Genomic DNA, 16076 nt, shown 5'->3' on the forward strand with positions numbered 1-16076 from the left:
AACGGCTATTTTGGGAAATTCTTATAGGTTACTTTATTTTACTTTATTATTTTTGACAGTTATTTTTGAGATAGTATAAAAGCTTAATTTATTTCCATCACTTTTCTTTTATCATTCTCAAATCATCTGCTCTAAATTCTCTCTTTCTCTAAAGCAACTACCATCTCTATCTCTGCAATTTCCACTCTCTAACAATGGCACCAGTAGTCAAGATCATGTCACAAACTGGATACATCTATGAGAAAAACAACTTCATGGCTCTAGTAAACAAGGGGATTCAACATTCAAGTGACTACCACAAAATGATGGATTTCGTGAAGAACTGCAAACTCAGCTATGCAATGCTAGAATCACCTATAATCTTCTGTGAGGTTGTTGAAGAGATGTGGACGACTGCTATATACAACTCTACTGATAAGACCATCACACTCACTATTAAAGGTAAGGAATTCTGTATCAATAGTGATGTTATTAAAGCATGTTTCAAAATTCCTGATAATACTGTGACCTCACCACACACAGATACTGATATTGTTAATATGCATAATTCCATGAACTATGCACTCTCTACTTCTAAGTTAAGTGATATTAGGAGGTTAGGTCTTAGGAAAGAATGGAATTTCATGTGTGATGTAGTTACCAAGGTCTTTTCTGGTAAAGTCAGTAATTTTGATTCCGTCAACATTTCTATGCTTAACATGCTTTACATGCTAGTTACAGATAAGTTCTTTAATTTTAGTGATCTTGTTTTGTTTGAGTTGGGGTTTAAATTAGGGGAGTTAAACAAGAGGGGTAAAAATGTTTACTATGCTAGATTTTTCATGATGCTAGCTAACCACCTCTCTAAGGAAATTGTGCTTAAGAACCCAAACAACAAATTAAATTGTTGGGTTCAAGAGAGAAGAATAATTGCAGATTTAAACAGGGCAAACCATCACAAGGAGGTGCCACTCTTCTATTTCCCTGTAATGGAAGCACCTCCGGTAAGTGAGGTAAGTTCATCTGTCCCTACTCTTCCAACCTCACAGATTTCTTTGAATTCTAGTGTAGCTATGGCAACTGTGTCAATGACCCAACAGTTGCCTACCCAAGCTACTAAATCAACAAAAAATTTTAAACCCAAGTCAAAGAAAGCCCCCTCTGGTATCTCTCAAAAGATGTCAGTTGTAAAATCCACTAAACCAAAAGAGGGGAGTGTGAAGATGGGTAAGGTAGGTGAGGGACAGGGTGAACATAAAAGAAACCCTAAGGATAAGGTTAGAGATGTGAGTGTTTCCCAGCCTAGCCACACTGCAGTTTCCCAACAAAATGCAGTGCTTAATAAGGATAAAAGCTCATTTCTAGTTGCTTCCTCCCAAAAGGATGTAACTATTGAACAAAGCTCTCAACCAAGAGCACAGGCCAAAAGGGTAAGGGACACAAGCTCACCCCAAACCTATGCTAGAAAGAAGAAATCAAAAACCATTGGGGATGCACAGGGTACACACATTGTGCAAACTGGTGCTAAAGACACAGTCACTGCACCTTCACAAAGTCAGTTTGATGTGGCTCCAATAAATGTGGAGTCACAGCCAAAATCTTTAGTAATAGAAGCACCCCAAACACCAAATTCTCCCACAAACTCTCTAGATGTGGACATGATCAACACATCAATTCCTGATTTCCCTTCTTTAACTCTGTTGGGGAAGCCAAAATCTAGTGCAAGTGAGCATCATCTTTTGGATGATTTGTTGGCTCACTTGTCAATTCTTTCAGGAACTGTTGAGACATCTGTGCCAAAATACTCATCAATCTGCACAGAGTCCACAATAGTTTCCACTCCAAACTCATTTATTCCTACTCTCTCGATGGATATTGTTCATCCGTCGAGTAGTGATTGTATCCCGATGGATAAGCTTAACAACAGCTATCCGTCGGCTAGCCAAACTACTACCCCGAAGGATGTCCCATATTCGTCGAGTGTCTCTGCACAACTTCAAATTTCCTTAATTATCTCAACTGCAGAAGACTTAGTGGTAGTACAATCACTTCTAGGATTGAGGGAAGGGAGTGAAAATATGAATGAGAGTCTAGGTTGCTCCCAGGAAAAAGGAGAGGAAAAGAGTGAAAATATGTAATCCATTTCTTCAGGATTGGCAAAAGAGAGTGAGATGAGTCCCACCCTAGATGGTGAAGGTGAGGGTGTGAGGGTGGGGAGCCAAGGTGAGACCTTGATGCAACAAAAGAGAGAACAGAAGAGAAATACAGGTACAGGAGCTATAAGGATGGATGTCATTGCAAGTGAGTTAATGGATGTCCAGGATGCAGACAAGGAGGGACTATCTCAGCAACCTCAAGCTGTTATAGATTCCACCTCCCTTGATGCTGAGACATTTACTCACCCTGTTTCAGCATATCAACTTCTACCTGAACAAGACAATGACAATACAGAAAGGATGCTCAACTTGGTGGACACCACACAGTCAATGCTAAGGGCTAAGGATGCCATCACAGCTTTTCCCTCTACAGCTGGTGATGTTGATTATGAGACTGGTGGTTCAGCAGATTTCTTTGGAGATGAAGGTGGAGATAGTGAAGAAGAGCCATTGGATATAGGGGGAGAAGTAGGTTCTAGCTCAAGATCAGGCATGCCATCATGGGCATTTTTAAAGCATTGTGATGAACACTACTTCAAGACAACCCTGATTCAACTCATAAATCAGACAAATTCTGCTCTTCAAACCACCACGAATGCCAACACCAAGAAGCTCCTTCAAGCACATCTTGCTTCTCTGCAACTACAACAAATTCAAGGTTTCCAACATGCTAGAGATGTCAACACCATCAAAAGAGATATTGATGAGATGAAGAAGGCTATTTCTGACAAAATGGACTCTAAGCTTACAGAAGCTACAATGCTTGATATTAAGAGACATCTCAAGAAAAATTATGATCTTGCCACAAAGATAGATGTCTTGGATACAAGGATGACAGCTATAGAAGCATCTCTAACAGCAATTCATATGCATCAAGCTCAACAGACAGACTTGCTTCAGAAACTGGTGGCTGCACAAACCTCCTCCTCTACTCAACTTGATGATAACAAAAAGGGGGAGAAAGGACCAAGTGAGGGGGAGAAACATCTTAACATTCAAATTAGTAAATTAATTGTGCCTACAATTGCTTTCACCAAGCCACTAGTTACCGACAACATTGATCTGATAAATGAAACAGTAGCCAATATAAGAGCAGCTGAAAAGGAGCAGTTGATTCCAATCAACTGGGAAAAAATTGTTGAGGACATTCAAAAGAAGTTTGGGCTAGCAAAGAAGCCAGAAAAGTCATCCATTCATCACTCTCAAGTCAGGAAAATCTCTGTGAATGAAATGAGCATGAACTATCCGGAAAAAGGACAGCCATCCTGCATCAAATCTCCAAAGGCTGAAATAATTTTGAAGCCAAGGGTGAACTATCCAAAATCATCACTAAAGAACCCCTTGGACACAGTGTATGAGACATCTAATCCAGATGAGAAGAAACTATTGTCAAGATCCATTGCCTTCTACAAGGATCCAGCTGATTCAGCTTTGAAAAAAAGAATTTCTAAAGTTTTCAGGAATGGTAAAGAAATTTGTGTGGTGGCTGGACACCCTCAATTTGCTAAGGCAAAGAGAGAAGAAAAGCCAAGATTGAAGCAAGAAAAGAAGCAAGCTGCTCTAGATGCTAAAAAGATTAAACAAAGGAAAGAGCAAGCTGCTATCTTAGCCAAATTGCAAGCTGTGAAAACCACTCAACAAATCTCTGCCAAGCCATCTGAAATCACTGAATCCCAAGATCTAAAGAAGCAAAGTGAACCACAACAGAAGAAGTCTCACAGATACAAGGAATTGGCTAAAAGAACCAAAAGGAAATTGGACCTTGTTGATAAAGAATTGGAGGATCAATTTCCCAAGGAATCCACTCCAACTACAACTCAAGCATCAAAACCCTCAGTGGTATTTGAAGACATTAAGGTGGTGGATCCTTACATGAACATTCATGGTGAACCTATTGTGCCTAAGGATGAACCAATAGACTGGGAAAGTCTACAAATTCCTGACTTCAATTTGCCAATCCTTAACAAGCCAAAGAGAACAAAGTCAGGAGCAGTCAAGAAAGTGAAGATGTCCCCTCTTAAATCCAAATTTCTAATCAAAGCTCAATCCAAAATCAACAAAGGAGATTACATGTATATTTGTGACATCATGGAATTCTCATATCTAAACCTCTATCTAGATGAACTGGAAGAAGTTAGAGGGATTGATGCCTACAGGAATCTACCTGAAAGGTTAGTGTTCAAGTACAAGGGGGAAAAGAGATACAGTGGCCACTTCACAGGATCCTTCAAGAAAGTCAATCTGTGCTGATTAAGGTTTATTCATTATTCAAGAAGAACTTTGGATTCAATGTTACAGCAAGAAGACTTGTTCTTAAGAAAATTGAAGAACTGAGAAGTATTAGAGCCAAAGATGCACTCCCAAAGACTCTTACTATTCCCTACACCGGAAGTAGAGTGCATCTAAGGCCCTACTGGCTGATGAAGTTCATGGATGACAAAGGAATTAGAAGATTTTTCAGACTAGAAGACCAATTGAGCATCTCTAGCAATGAGACTCTTTTGGAAATGCAAGAAAAGCTAAATCTCTCAGAATCTGATGAACTGGAATTCCACAGACAACTTCAAAATCAGATAGAAGAAAACAACAGAAAGCTTGGAAAGAGATCCAGATCTTCAAGGAAATAGATTAATCTGCTCAGGCTAGAGGAACACCTTGAAAATGACTGTGAGCCAATCTTTGTACATTTTGTTAATTGAAGCACTTTACAGTTTTATCTACTTTCCTCTTAAAGTTGTATTTTAGGTTGTTTTGTTATCATCAAATTTCTCTTAATTTATGCCTACAATTCCAGTAGACATAAATTGGGGGAGATTGTTGTGGATATGTTGTGAACTTGATGATTTCATTAACAAAACACCTTAGTAGATTTAACTTAGTGAAAAATGTAGCACTCGACGGATAAGCGAATATAGTCCCGACGGATGACTCATTACAGTCCCGACGGATGACTCATTATAGTCCCGACGGATGACTCATTATAGTCCCGACGGATAATGATCTGTTATCCATCGAGTGAGTAGCTTATGTAATAATAAGTCTGTAGCACATTTCTGCATACATCTTTGTATAGATTCTGTAGTAGCATATAAGTCATGTTGACTTTAATTAGATATGCAGAATAGGTTGATTAAATGTACATAATTTATGTCTTGTAATTCTGCATAAATGAAATGAAGTCAAGTGCCAAATAGCTACTCGACGGATGATCAACAAAGCTACTCGACGGATGATCAACAGGACAACTCGACGGATGATCATGTACTCAACGGATAATCAGTTCAAATATCCGTTGACAGTGACAACACAGTCACATGCGTCGAGTATATGCAAAAAGGAATGTGGAAGGCTATTCAACTGGGTTTTAGAGAACAAAGAAGCATTGCCATTTCCATGCTATTATGAAGATATTCAAAGATGCTGGAATAGAGTAATTAAGCAGCAGAGTATTAGACTTGATAGGTTTTGTTTTATTATTTTGTCTTATTACTTTGTAATCTTGGTGATATATAAACCAAGAAGTAGCAAATAGAACAACAACAAGACTAAGAACATTTTTTTGAGAGAAACATTTGTAAGTTGTACTGTAAACTTAGTTGTTCATATTTGTAAGCAGCTGTGAGCTAATTTAGCTACACAGAGTTCTCTTGATATAATATATATCTCTGGTGGATACATTCAAATCCACCAGAAAGTTTTTAAAGACTTGTGTTTTTAATTACTTGTGTTTTGATTCATTCTAAGTTATTATTCCGCACTCTGCAAATCAATTCACACAGATATATATTTTAAGTTAGAACACTTTTAAACCAAGAAAAAGTTTCAAGAATTCCATTCAACCACCCTACTATAATTCTTGTTGCATTGTTAGGGACTAACAACAATATTAAGATAGTCATTTGTATATAAACACGTACCAATAACACTACATGTACTTATTCAATTATATCCCACATTCAACAAATTGTATCGTTCATTTATTGAGTTAAATTAGCAACATTATGTAGATTAGTAAAATTTTACATATAAATCATACGCATTGATACTTAATCAATTTATATTAACTGTACATGAGTCGTGAGATGTTACATAATTTTATTAATAAGTAGATAATTAAGAATAATATAGTTATATATTGTATGAAAATATTCTATATAATGACTCGGGACTCGCACGGATCGAATTATTATGTTAGTTATATATATAATAGATAAATAGATATTAGATAGATTTATTATCAAGAAGACAATTTTCTGTTGGCCTGACGTTTACAAAGTTACGCCTTATAAATAGTATTTTAAAATTTTCAGAAATTTCTATTAATTCTTAAAAAATATTTGACCAATTCGATTTTTAAAATTTGATTAATCACTATAAATTATTTTTGAATTGTAAATTTTATCATAAATAAGGTTATTAGATTAGTATATTAACAATTAACAATTATTAAAATATATCCCATTTTATTCGGATTAATCTTTTAAATGATTGATGATACCTAAACCATTTAATTCTGATTTAATAATTATAACGAAAATAGAAAAAGTAAAAAAAGAAGTATAATAAACAGTAAAGAATTTGAAAGTAGAAAACACGCCGGGTAGAACAAGACGATAGACCCAAAGGCAAGCGAAGCAAGTAGCCCCCAAAAAGACGGCGGCGGCGGCGGCAAGACAGTCTGTACTCTGTACCACGTAATCCTAAATCAAATTGGAAAACCCTTCAGATGTTTTGCAATCGATTTTGTAAGTTTCCTCAATTTTTATAAATTGCATTTCTGTTTATCAATTATGAATCACCACCAATATTTAATTTAATTGCTTTTGTATTTTGTTTTTGCAATTTGGTGTTGTTTTATTTATATAATTCAGTAGTTTCATTTCTTCAATTACTTGATCTGTTTGCATTGTGTGTTGTAATTAGGGATTTACATTGCCCTAAGTTGAGTTTTATACTCTTCTCATTACATCTGGATCGTTACTTACTCACTTCTCCGTCATGCCTGCTCCAACAATCACCGTCTATCTTTACATTCCTAACATCATCGGTATGCGGCTTTACGTTTTTCGCCTTTAGTTATGTACTTGTTTTTTTTATCGAACATCACGGGATCACAATTTTTAGATTCAATGTGTAGTAATTGTGTATGTAACTTTTGAATTGTTATTTCAATATATAATCAGTTAGGCATTGATGGTACAATAGGCATCGTAGAAGTAGCGGAAAACTTTAAAAAAACATTACTATTGAATAATCATAGATCAGTTTTATAACTATATACAATACCATACATATGTTTTTCTAACCTTGTGTTTTGCTATTTTGCTGATGAAGATTTACGTGTCTATGGTTCTGCAGGATACATAAGAATCTTAATGAATATTTTTGCATTTGCTATATGTTTTTCGGACAGAAAGCTTTTTTCTCTTCTCTATTTCATCAGGTGCGGGAATATGCTGTATTATAGTTTTTTTCTCTATTATACTTGCCTTGTGTTTGTTGGCTGCATAGTAGTTGTTTAACTGCTTTTTTTTTTATAATGAAGCTTTGTCTGTGATGCACTGGATGGCTGGTTTGCCCGCAAATTTAACCAAGGTATGAGGTTATTTGAATATCAATTCAAGTTAAGATATGTTGTTTTCCAAGTTATATAATGTGTTAGCTTGGTCTGGGTTAGTGTTGTTTAATTTAATACCATTAAGAAGCTATACCTGTTTATTAAACTACAGCAGAGTACCTATCCGTCTTTGCTACTTTCCCCATATGTGAATTTCATTCCACTATATCCAGGTTTAGGAGGAAGTACGGAAAAAAAGATTGACTTAGTATTGCATCTATTGATGAAGTGAACGTACATTTTTTGTATTAGTCTATTACCTTATGCATGATATATCTTAGTTTAAGGCTTAATTATAGGATTTAAAGTAAGATAAGTCAGATATTCTCATCCCTCTCTACAACAATCTGTTACCTCTGTTTTTTCTTTTTTCTCATTTGTTTGACTTCCATATATTGAGTATGTGTCCAAGGAATTTCACTTGTGAGAGTACGTAAATATGAGATACGAATGGAAACTAAAAATTGTTGTATTCTTTCAGATTGTTATTTCACTAAAATTTTAGGATATTGTAATTGAATTGTTTAGTCAGAAAATTTAATCATTGTTTGTGATTGCATATGAATATCAGATTTTGAATTTGAGGGATCTTAATTAGAACATGAGATTAATTGAAACTTTTGCTAGGTCCTAGCTAGTCACAGTGACACTGGAGAAGGTAGAATTGCTGGCGTAAGTGTAGATTTTTCTGTAAATTAATCGCCTCTTCCCTTCTTGGCATGATCTTAGTTGAATTATACATGATGAATATAAGATCATCAGGCTTATCAAATGCATGTTCTCCTAACATGGATTAGCAGTCTCAATTTAGCATGTATGGTAAAATGTAAATGAATAGAGGGTGCCATATATGCCTTACATATTGTAATGCAGGTTTAAATATTTAATACAAATAGAGTGCCTAACATATATGTCAAATGTGATGAAAGTGGAGTTGTATGATGTGCAACTGATTCTGTTTCTTTTTTTGTATAGTTTCTACCTTTGGAGCTGTTTTGGATATGGTGACAGATAGGTATTTTCTATAAGACTTTCTTGGTTTTCTTTTAAATTGTTATTATCTTTCTAAACATTGTAATTGTCGCAAACTTATTTCCTATCATCTTCATTAATTGTTTCATAATGTTTCCTTGCCCACTTGGTTGTTCTATATGACGTGTCTTACAGGATTAGTACAGCTTGTCTACTGGTAATTCTTTCACAAGTCTACAGGTTTGTATCATTTATATTTGTAATTATTTAGTTCTATTAAGTTTCAGCTTCTGCATGTAAAGTTTGTTTACTTTCTTTCCTTCAGGCCTGGCTTTGTTTTCATGTCATTGCTTGCTCTAGATATTGCCAGCCATTGGTTGCAAATGTATAGGTATTTGGATTCTCAATTTTGTTTTTTATACATTAGACCGTTAACATGTGCAGAGATAATTATACTTGTAGAGTGACTGTCATTCATCGAAGATGTTTTTAGAATGCTTCTGTTTTTACCATTTTTTCATTGCAGTACTTTCTTGGTAGGCAAAGCTAGTCATAAAGATGTTAAAGACAGCACTAGTTGGCTATTCAAGGCATACTACAGACATAGGATGTTTATGGGTTATTGCTGTGTTGCATGTGAGGTGAGATTCTGTTTGTAGAATCTTACAATATGAAAATTGTTGTGTAGAAACGTTATGTCGCATGAATAAGTTTTTATTTTTCAATCTCCGCAGGTTCTATACATAACATTGTTTCTTTTGGCAAACAGCCAGACTGAAAATATGACTGACGTAAGCTTTGATTTGATAAAAATTTCAAGTTTTTAAGTTTAAGGTTTAGTTAACAGGGACATTAGATTACATATATTTTTGTTTTCTTTTAGGTTCTTGTGGGGTTCGCTCGACAAAGTTTACTAAATTCCATTTTTCTTGGTTTGCTTCTCTTCGGGTGGGGAATCAAGCAATCTGTCAATTTCATACAGGTAACAAACAATGCCTGAAAATTCATCTCAAACTCATATTTACTGGAGTTTTTTTTCTCAGAGAAAACTCGTGGTGCTTTTTTTTATCCTACGGAATTTCCAGGCTTGTAAAAACATTAAAAGAATTTAATGTGATGTTCGAGGAAGCTTTTTAAAGTCCTTATAATTTCGAGAATGAAGAATATATTTGCGTTGGTCAACTGAAAATGTTTCAAGTTTTACATGATATTGGTAATAGTATACGAGGTTTAATAATTAGTTTAGGAAAAATAAGCTGGAGGTGAAAAAGGAGACAAGCTTTTACAAGTTGATAATTCCTGCCTTCCTGCTATAAACGTTGCTTTAGCTGTTAAATATAGTTTCTTGTAATTATAGTTACTTTCTGTGTTTTCTGGTAGATTACTGTATAAGAAATGTTTTAAGGTTCTATTTTTTTTTTTTGAATAATTAGGCTTATACACCTTACAATTCAGTATGGGATGATAAAAGATAAGCCCTAACCACTTGCATCGTGCTTGCTTTAAGATTCATCGAGTATATGAAACTCTACTAATTTTGACTCTCTGCATTTCTCTAGAGTCTCTTTTTAGGTCAAGCTAGCTTATAAATGTGGTCACATGTCATCAGTCAAACTTTAGTCACAGTGTTAAGCACATACTTCAATAACTACTGCCAGAAATTTTAAATCATATCTAAAGACTGATTATGGTCGAAACTAAACTTTACATGTATCTAGAAATTGATGTAACTTGTCTTGAAGAACATATGAGATGTTCTATTTAATCGATATACATGTAAGTTTCTTTTTTATTTGCCTCTCCTCTTTTTCTTCAGTTTCTTACATACTGATCGAGTTCTACTAAATGTTTTGATGTGGGAGGAGCAGTAAAAAATATGTAGTATTACAAATAACACAGTGCAAGAGAAGTAGGATGAAGATAGAAATGCAAGTGGCCTCTTATATGTAAATTGTAAAAGTCTTCACTTGCACAATTGGTTTCTTCCCATCTATATTTTGTCTGTCCACAATACAAGAAAATAATAGAATAAAAGTAATCATTTCCTAGCTTTCTTTTCTATAGTTGAAGCAAATGGGAATGAATTGATTCGAGGTTAGCTTATGTTGTAACTTGCTTTACAAGCAGTTACGGAAATAGTAATCTATAATGTGTTTTTCTTCCAACTGCGTTGTCTATTCTCTAATCATAATTAAAATCATTGCCATTGATTTTCATTATTCCAGATGAAGACAGCTGCTGATTTATGCGTCCTTTATGATATCAACAAAAAGAACAAGGACTAGGGCGGTAAAAAGCAAAGGTTGCTCTGCATTGTACTTTACTATCAGGTTTTACCTTAGTTGGTGCTTGAGTTTCCACTCGGTTGAACATAGGAATGTGTTTCCAGCTGCAACGGGTTTGCGTGAAAGTGGCTACAGCTGTTTATTTTCAAAAATATCTGGCATGCTTGTGTATCATGTTTTCTTCTACTGCTAAAGTATTTTCATGATTCTCAGCATGGCACATATGTTCTAATGTCTGATTTTGGTTCTCAGCCAAGGATCAGTGGACAAGCTTATTCAGGAGATTCACATCACAATCTAGATGTTTAAATTCCTAATTTTACATGGATTTCTGTATCTAAATTGAGATTTGTTCCCCTTGCATTTCATTTGTTTTCCTGCAAGAGGAATATTGTTTGGAATGTAGAACTGGTTACTAGAACTATTAGAATTGTAAACTTTGACATGTTTATACTTTTAGGTAACCAACCATCTACAAGAGGGATCTAGTTTCAGACATTTTGTTCTGTACTTGGGTTGTTGCCTAACTTCCAAACACAAATTAACGAGTGACAAGGTGATCTCAAATCCTCACACGACACATTTACTTTATTATGTTTATAATCGTATGAATCTGTGAAGTGTATATCAAGTAATATATCATTTGCAAGTATTTTAATGGGAATACGGTGATGGATTTTTAGGCAGTGGTTTATTGATACTTTTCCAACTGCTTTTTTTAAAAGATGTGTTTTTGCATTTGCAAGTATCTTAAGTTTTTCAGTTTGGTTAAATGTGAAAATATATTTTGCAAGTATCTTAACATTCTCAGATTGGTTAAATGTACCCTGGGTTACTTGTCCAGCCCAAGTTATTAATTCATCTAAAACTGTTTGGAATTAACCACTTATGCAGTAATTATATTCGATACTATTCATTTACGTGTTCGTTATTTTTGATAAGAAGAAAAACTAAATTGTTCGGATGAAAAACACAGAATAAGAAGTATAAAGTTGATATTCTGCAGTCCATCTTTTTATTCTACGTTCTTTAATTTTAAAGCGACAAAATGGAAGAGATGTTTACCAACTTCTTAAAAAAGTTGCATTGCCAACATTGTTTTATCTGCATGATTCATGCAATGCATCATCTTCTAGGTTCTAGCTTTGACTTTAAATTCTAAATAGATTTCATGATCACAAGGACGTCATCGTTGACGTAAGCAAGTAGTCATATGTCTTCCAGATCCACGGTATTCAGTATTCACACATAAACTACTACAGTCTGAACTGACGATCAATACATACAGAATCCAATAATTGGATTTAGCCGCCCCCTAATGAGTAATGACTACTTTATTATTAGTACTAATAGCTGAATGTTTGTTCACATATCACACCCACCCAGTTGAACACTTTTATAACATTTCAAACTGCCAAATATTGAAAAGAGATTTGAACACAAAAACAAGTTGTGTTGTATAACTAATATTACTTCCATCCTAACGAATTCTATATGTGCACTATTTGAACGTATTTCGAGACTTTTATAATGTATAGTTTCATAATGTTTTTTTTTGAATAAAAATTTAAATATAAAACTTTTATTGAGAAAAAAAATATTTAAAAAAATAATTATGAAATTATACTTTAAACAAGTATTAAAAAGCGTGCTAAAAAATAATGTATATAATTAAATGGGACGGAATACCAAATATAATATTTGGTGTAGAGGTCGGAGCTGGTACTCGGTGTCGTACCAGAGTTTTTACCCTTTCGCATCTTTTTTGTGAGAGTTTAAGAATTGGCCTCGTGATTTATGTGCACTTAATTAATATATTAAAAAATATATATGAAATATATGCAACTACAAACATGTAATACATACAAAAAAATACAAGAATAATATCAAACTTGAATCTAGAGCGCACCGTAAACATCTCCAAGAACATCATTCTCATGAGAAATACAAGACTCATAACCAAATAAATTGGAAGGAAACATTTGCTCCAGTTCCTCAACAATTTGAGAACTAACCACATCATCAAATGAATCCAACAAAGATTCCGAACTCGAAGGAGAATATTCATATAAATAATCTTCCACCGTTGCTGCCACCGATTGAAATTCATGAATCACTGGCCTAATAACATTCTCATTATTTCCATAATTACTATCATTAACCGAGGAACTCGAAATCACTGGCCTCGTAACATCATCACTGTTTCCGTTATCCGAATAATTCGAATTATTAGATGGTGTTGCATCATGACTATGGCTATCGTCTTGGCGCTCCCAACTTTTTTCGTTATTAAAATCGTCGAACCGCGACAAGTCAGATTCCCGGCCAGTGAGTTCCTGCACAAGAGCTCTAAAATTGGAGGCAGAAATATTAACTTTGACAGGAGTAGAAACGTAGACAACTTTGACAGGCTTTTTGTTGATGCTCATTGTTGTTTTTCTTCTGTCTCTCTTCATGCTTTGGCTCTTTACATGATGAACTCTACACATATCCATTTGTATGCGTGCGTGTTTAAGTATGTATATATGGTGTACTTAATAACAACAAGTGATACCTATATATATATATAGAGAGAGAGAGAGAGAGATGGGTTGATGATAGATGCTTCTATTCTTATGACTTCACCCAAGTCTTTATAGTTGCTGCGTAAATAAGAAAGTTAATTTCCTGGAAGGAGCGAAAAGCTTTTATTAAGCAGCGTGTATAGTTTGATTATAATTATTTGGCTGTATTAGAAGCTTCTGTTCTGATATGAAGTCCCTCCTCATACTTTAATGGCCACAAACTTTGCCAAATTTTTATGTACATATATATTTATTTTACTTTAGATATTTACATGGTTTACTAATTAAAAAGTTTACGAAATGTTAGGAGTTAAATGTATCTCGTTGCACAATCCGCAATTTGTGTGTTTATAGTTATATGCACATATCTCGTTAATATTTAAATTTTTTATTTATCTTGTCATATTATAATTTTAAAATATTTATATAAATTTATAATAAAAATAATAGAATAATTTGTGGTCATATTTTAGTAGGATTAGTAGACTTAAATTGGTAGTTTAATACTTTAGTAGTTTAGCGGGTATATAACACTATATATTTATTATTTTAATAATAGTTAAGTTGTGGTCGTAATTTAGTAAAATAAGTATACTATATCTAATTATTCAACAATTTAAGTAGTTTAGCTGATATATAATTCAATTTATTTATTTTCTTAATAACCAAAATTAGGGAATAACCGTTGAACCAAATTGTACTCCATTCTGGTTATTATAGTATAGATAGTATAGATTTATAATATAATTTTAAAATTTATTATTTATTATATTTATATATATTAATTTAAGTATACAAAATGGGGAAAAAAATGATGTATATAAATTGACATAAAATTATAAAGTGTTCTTTGCTTACTTTAGTCTTAATTTAAATTTAAATATTATTTATTGTAAAATACAAGGATAATATTATTTGTAAAAATAGTGAATACTAAGTTTCTGAAATAGTACATATTGAATTATTATTTATAATAATTTATTATTGTAGATATCTAATCGTAGATATTATTATCGGTATTGACAAAGCCATCATCATCTCTGTGGAGGATACTTGAGTGACCCGGAAGCTATAAAATCAAATAATTGACAATTGAGGTTACTAATACTACTACTAGGGTGATCAGAAAAAATGGACAGAATTGTTTATTTTATTTTTTTAAAATTCAACATGTGCGCAGACGTTGATGACTCCCAATATTGTAGTAGCTAGATGAGTATATAAAATATATGGAGGAGTCGTCAACAAGTGGTCATGTGGCCACATAAAATATACCAGTGGCTACATTATTATTTAGGACAAGGTTGGGGTTAAAATGGGGATTAAAATATGACACATCATGGGTGATGTACTCACCCTTAATTTGTCACATCATTTCATTTCTAAATTCGGAGTCAATCAGCAGAGAACGACTTCATTCATTGTTCTTGGTCTTCTCTTGTACCTTTATGTTCGGTTCATGTGTATTGTTTTTTATATCCAACGGTCCAGCAGCTGATTTTGCAAACGGATAATCTATTGTATTTTCTTAGATTACTTTATTCATCAACTATGCTCACAAATTTGAACCAACCGGAAAATACACAGGTGTTTATTTATCAACTACAAAATTAATTTCTTCATTGAAAGGCTATAGAACTAGCTTATTTAACAAGTTCGTATTTGCTGCTCTCACCAGCTTTTTGGGATGCAAATTCTAGCAAAGTTGCTGTTTAATTTTAGGTAACTTCATTTTGCTTTTAAATTTCGGTAAAAAACTTCACACACTGTTTGTAGCATAATTATTTTTATGTAAAAACTTTACTGTCAACTTTATGCTTAACAAAACTTTTTGTTTTGTTAGTTTGTACTTTGTATGATCGACTTTGCCCAATCCCAATCCTAAAACGAGTTTCACCTTAACTAGTATTCACCGGAGATGGGACATAAAATGGATAGAATGGAATCAAATGAAATTTGAACTACAAAATGTTTGTGGTTCATTTTTTTTTTCTTTCCTGCCTTCCCTTCGTAACACCCTAAATTAAAATTCAAACACCTAATTTTGAGAGGAAATATCACATTCCTTGCTCTACTCATTTTTTTTTCACAACTTCTATCATTACTAATTTGCACTCATTAATTTATTCATTTTCAAATCATCCCTCCATTATCTATTATTTCTCATTAATATTTTGCATTCCATTCCATCCACCCTAACCAAACACAACAAAAGAGTTCCGCGGATTATTACCATTGCTAATTATCAAAATATCCCACTTAATACATCACTAGAAGAGAGATTAGGAAGTGATATTATATCAACAAAGTTTTTGGCTTCAAAAATCTCTAAATATCTCAAAAAACAACTTACTAGATCAAAAAAGTTTTTGGCATAAAAAAGCTTTAGATATCTCAAAAAACAACTTACTAGATCAGCAAAGTTTTTGGCTTCAAAAAGCTTTAGTTATCTCAAAAAACAACTTACTAGATCAGCAAAGTTTTTGGCTTCAAAAAGCTTTAG

At 33.6% G+C, this 16076-nt stretch overlaps 1 protein-coding gene across 1 annotated transcript; it reads left to right on the plus strand.

Annotated features, from left to right (window-relative positions):
• Positions 1 to 6720: 6720 nt before the first annotated feature.
• LOC141668416 (putative CDP-diacylglycerol--inositol 3-phosphatidyltransferase 2) lies at positions 6721 to 11515 on the plus strand. Its single transcript, XM_074475300.1, has 11 exons — positions 6721 to 6880; positions 7059 to 7182; positions 7494 to 7578; positions 7681 to 7730; positions 8728 to 8767; positions 8920 to 8964; positions 9050 to 9115; positions 9251 to 9365; positions 9459 to 9515; positions 9608 to 9706; positions 10950 to 11515. The coding sequence occupies exons 2-11, from the start codon at positions 7134 to 7136 to the stop codon at positions 11007 to 11009; spliced, it is 666 nt and encodes a 221-aa protein (XP_074331401.1). The 5' UTR covers positions 6721 to 6880; positions 7059 to 7133; the 3' UTR covers positions 11010 to 11515.
• Positions 11516 to 16076: the final 4561 nt, after the last annotated feature.

This window comes from Apium graveolens, chromosome 6 (genome assembly GCF_009905375.1).
Source record: "Apium graveolens cultivar Ventura chromosome 6, ASM990537v1, whole genome shotgun sequence".
Lineage (NCBI taxonomy): Eukaryota > Viridiplantae > Streptophyta > Magnoliopsida > Apiales > Apiaceae > Apium > Apium graveolens.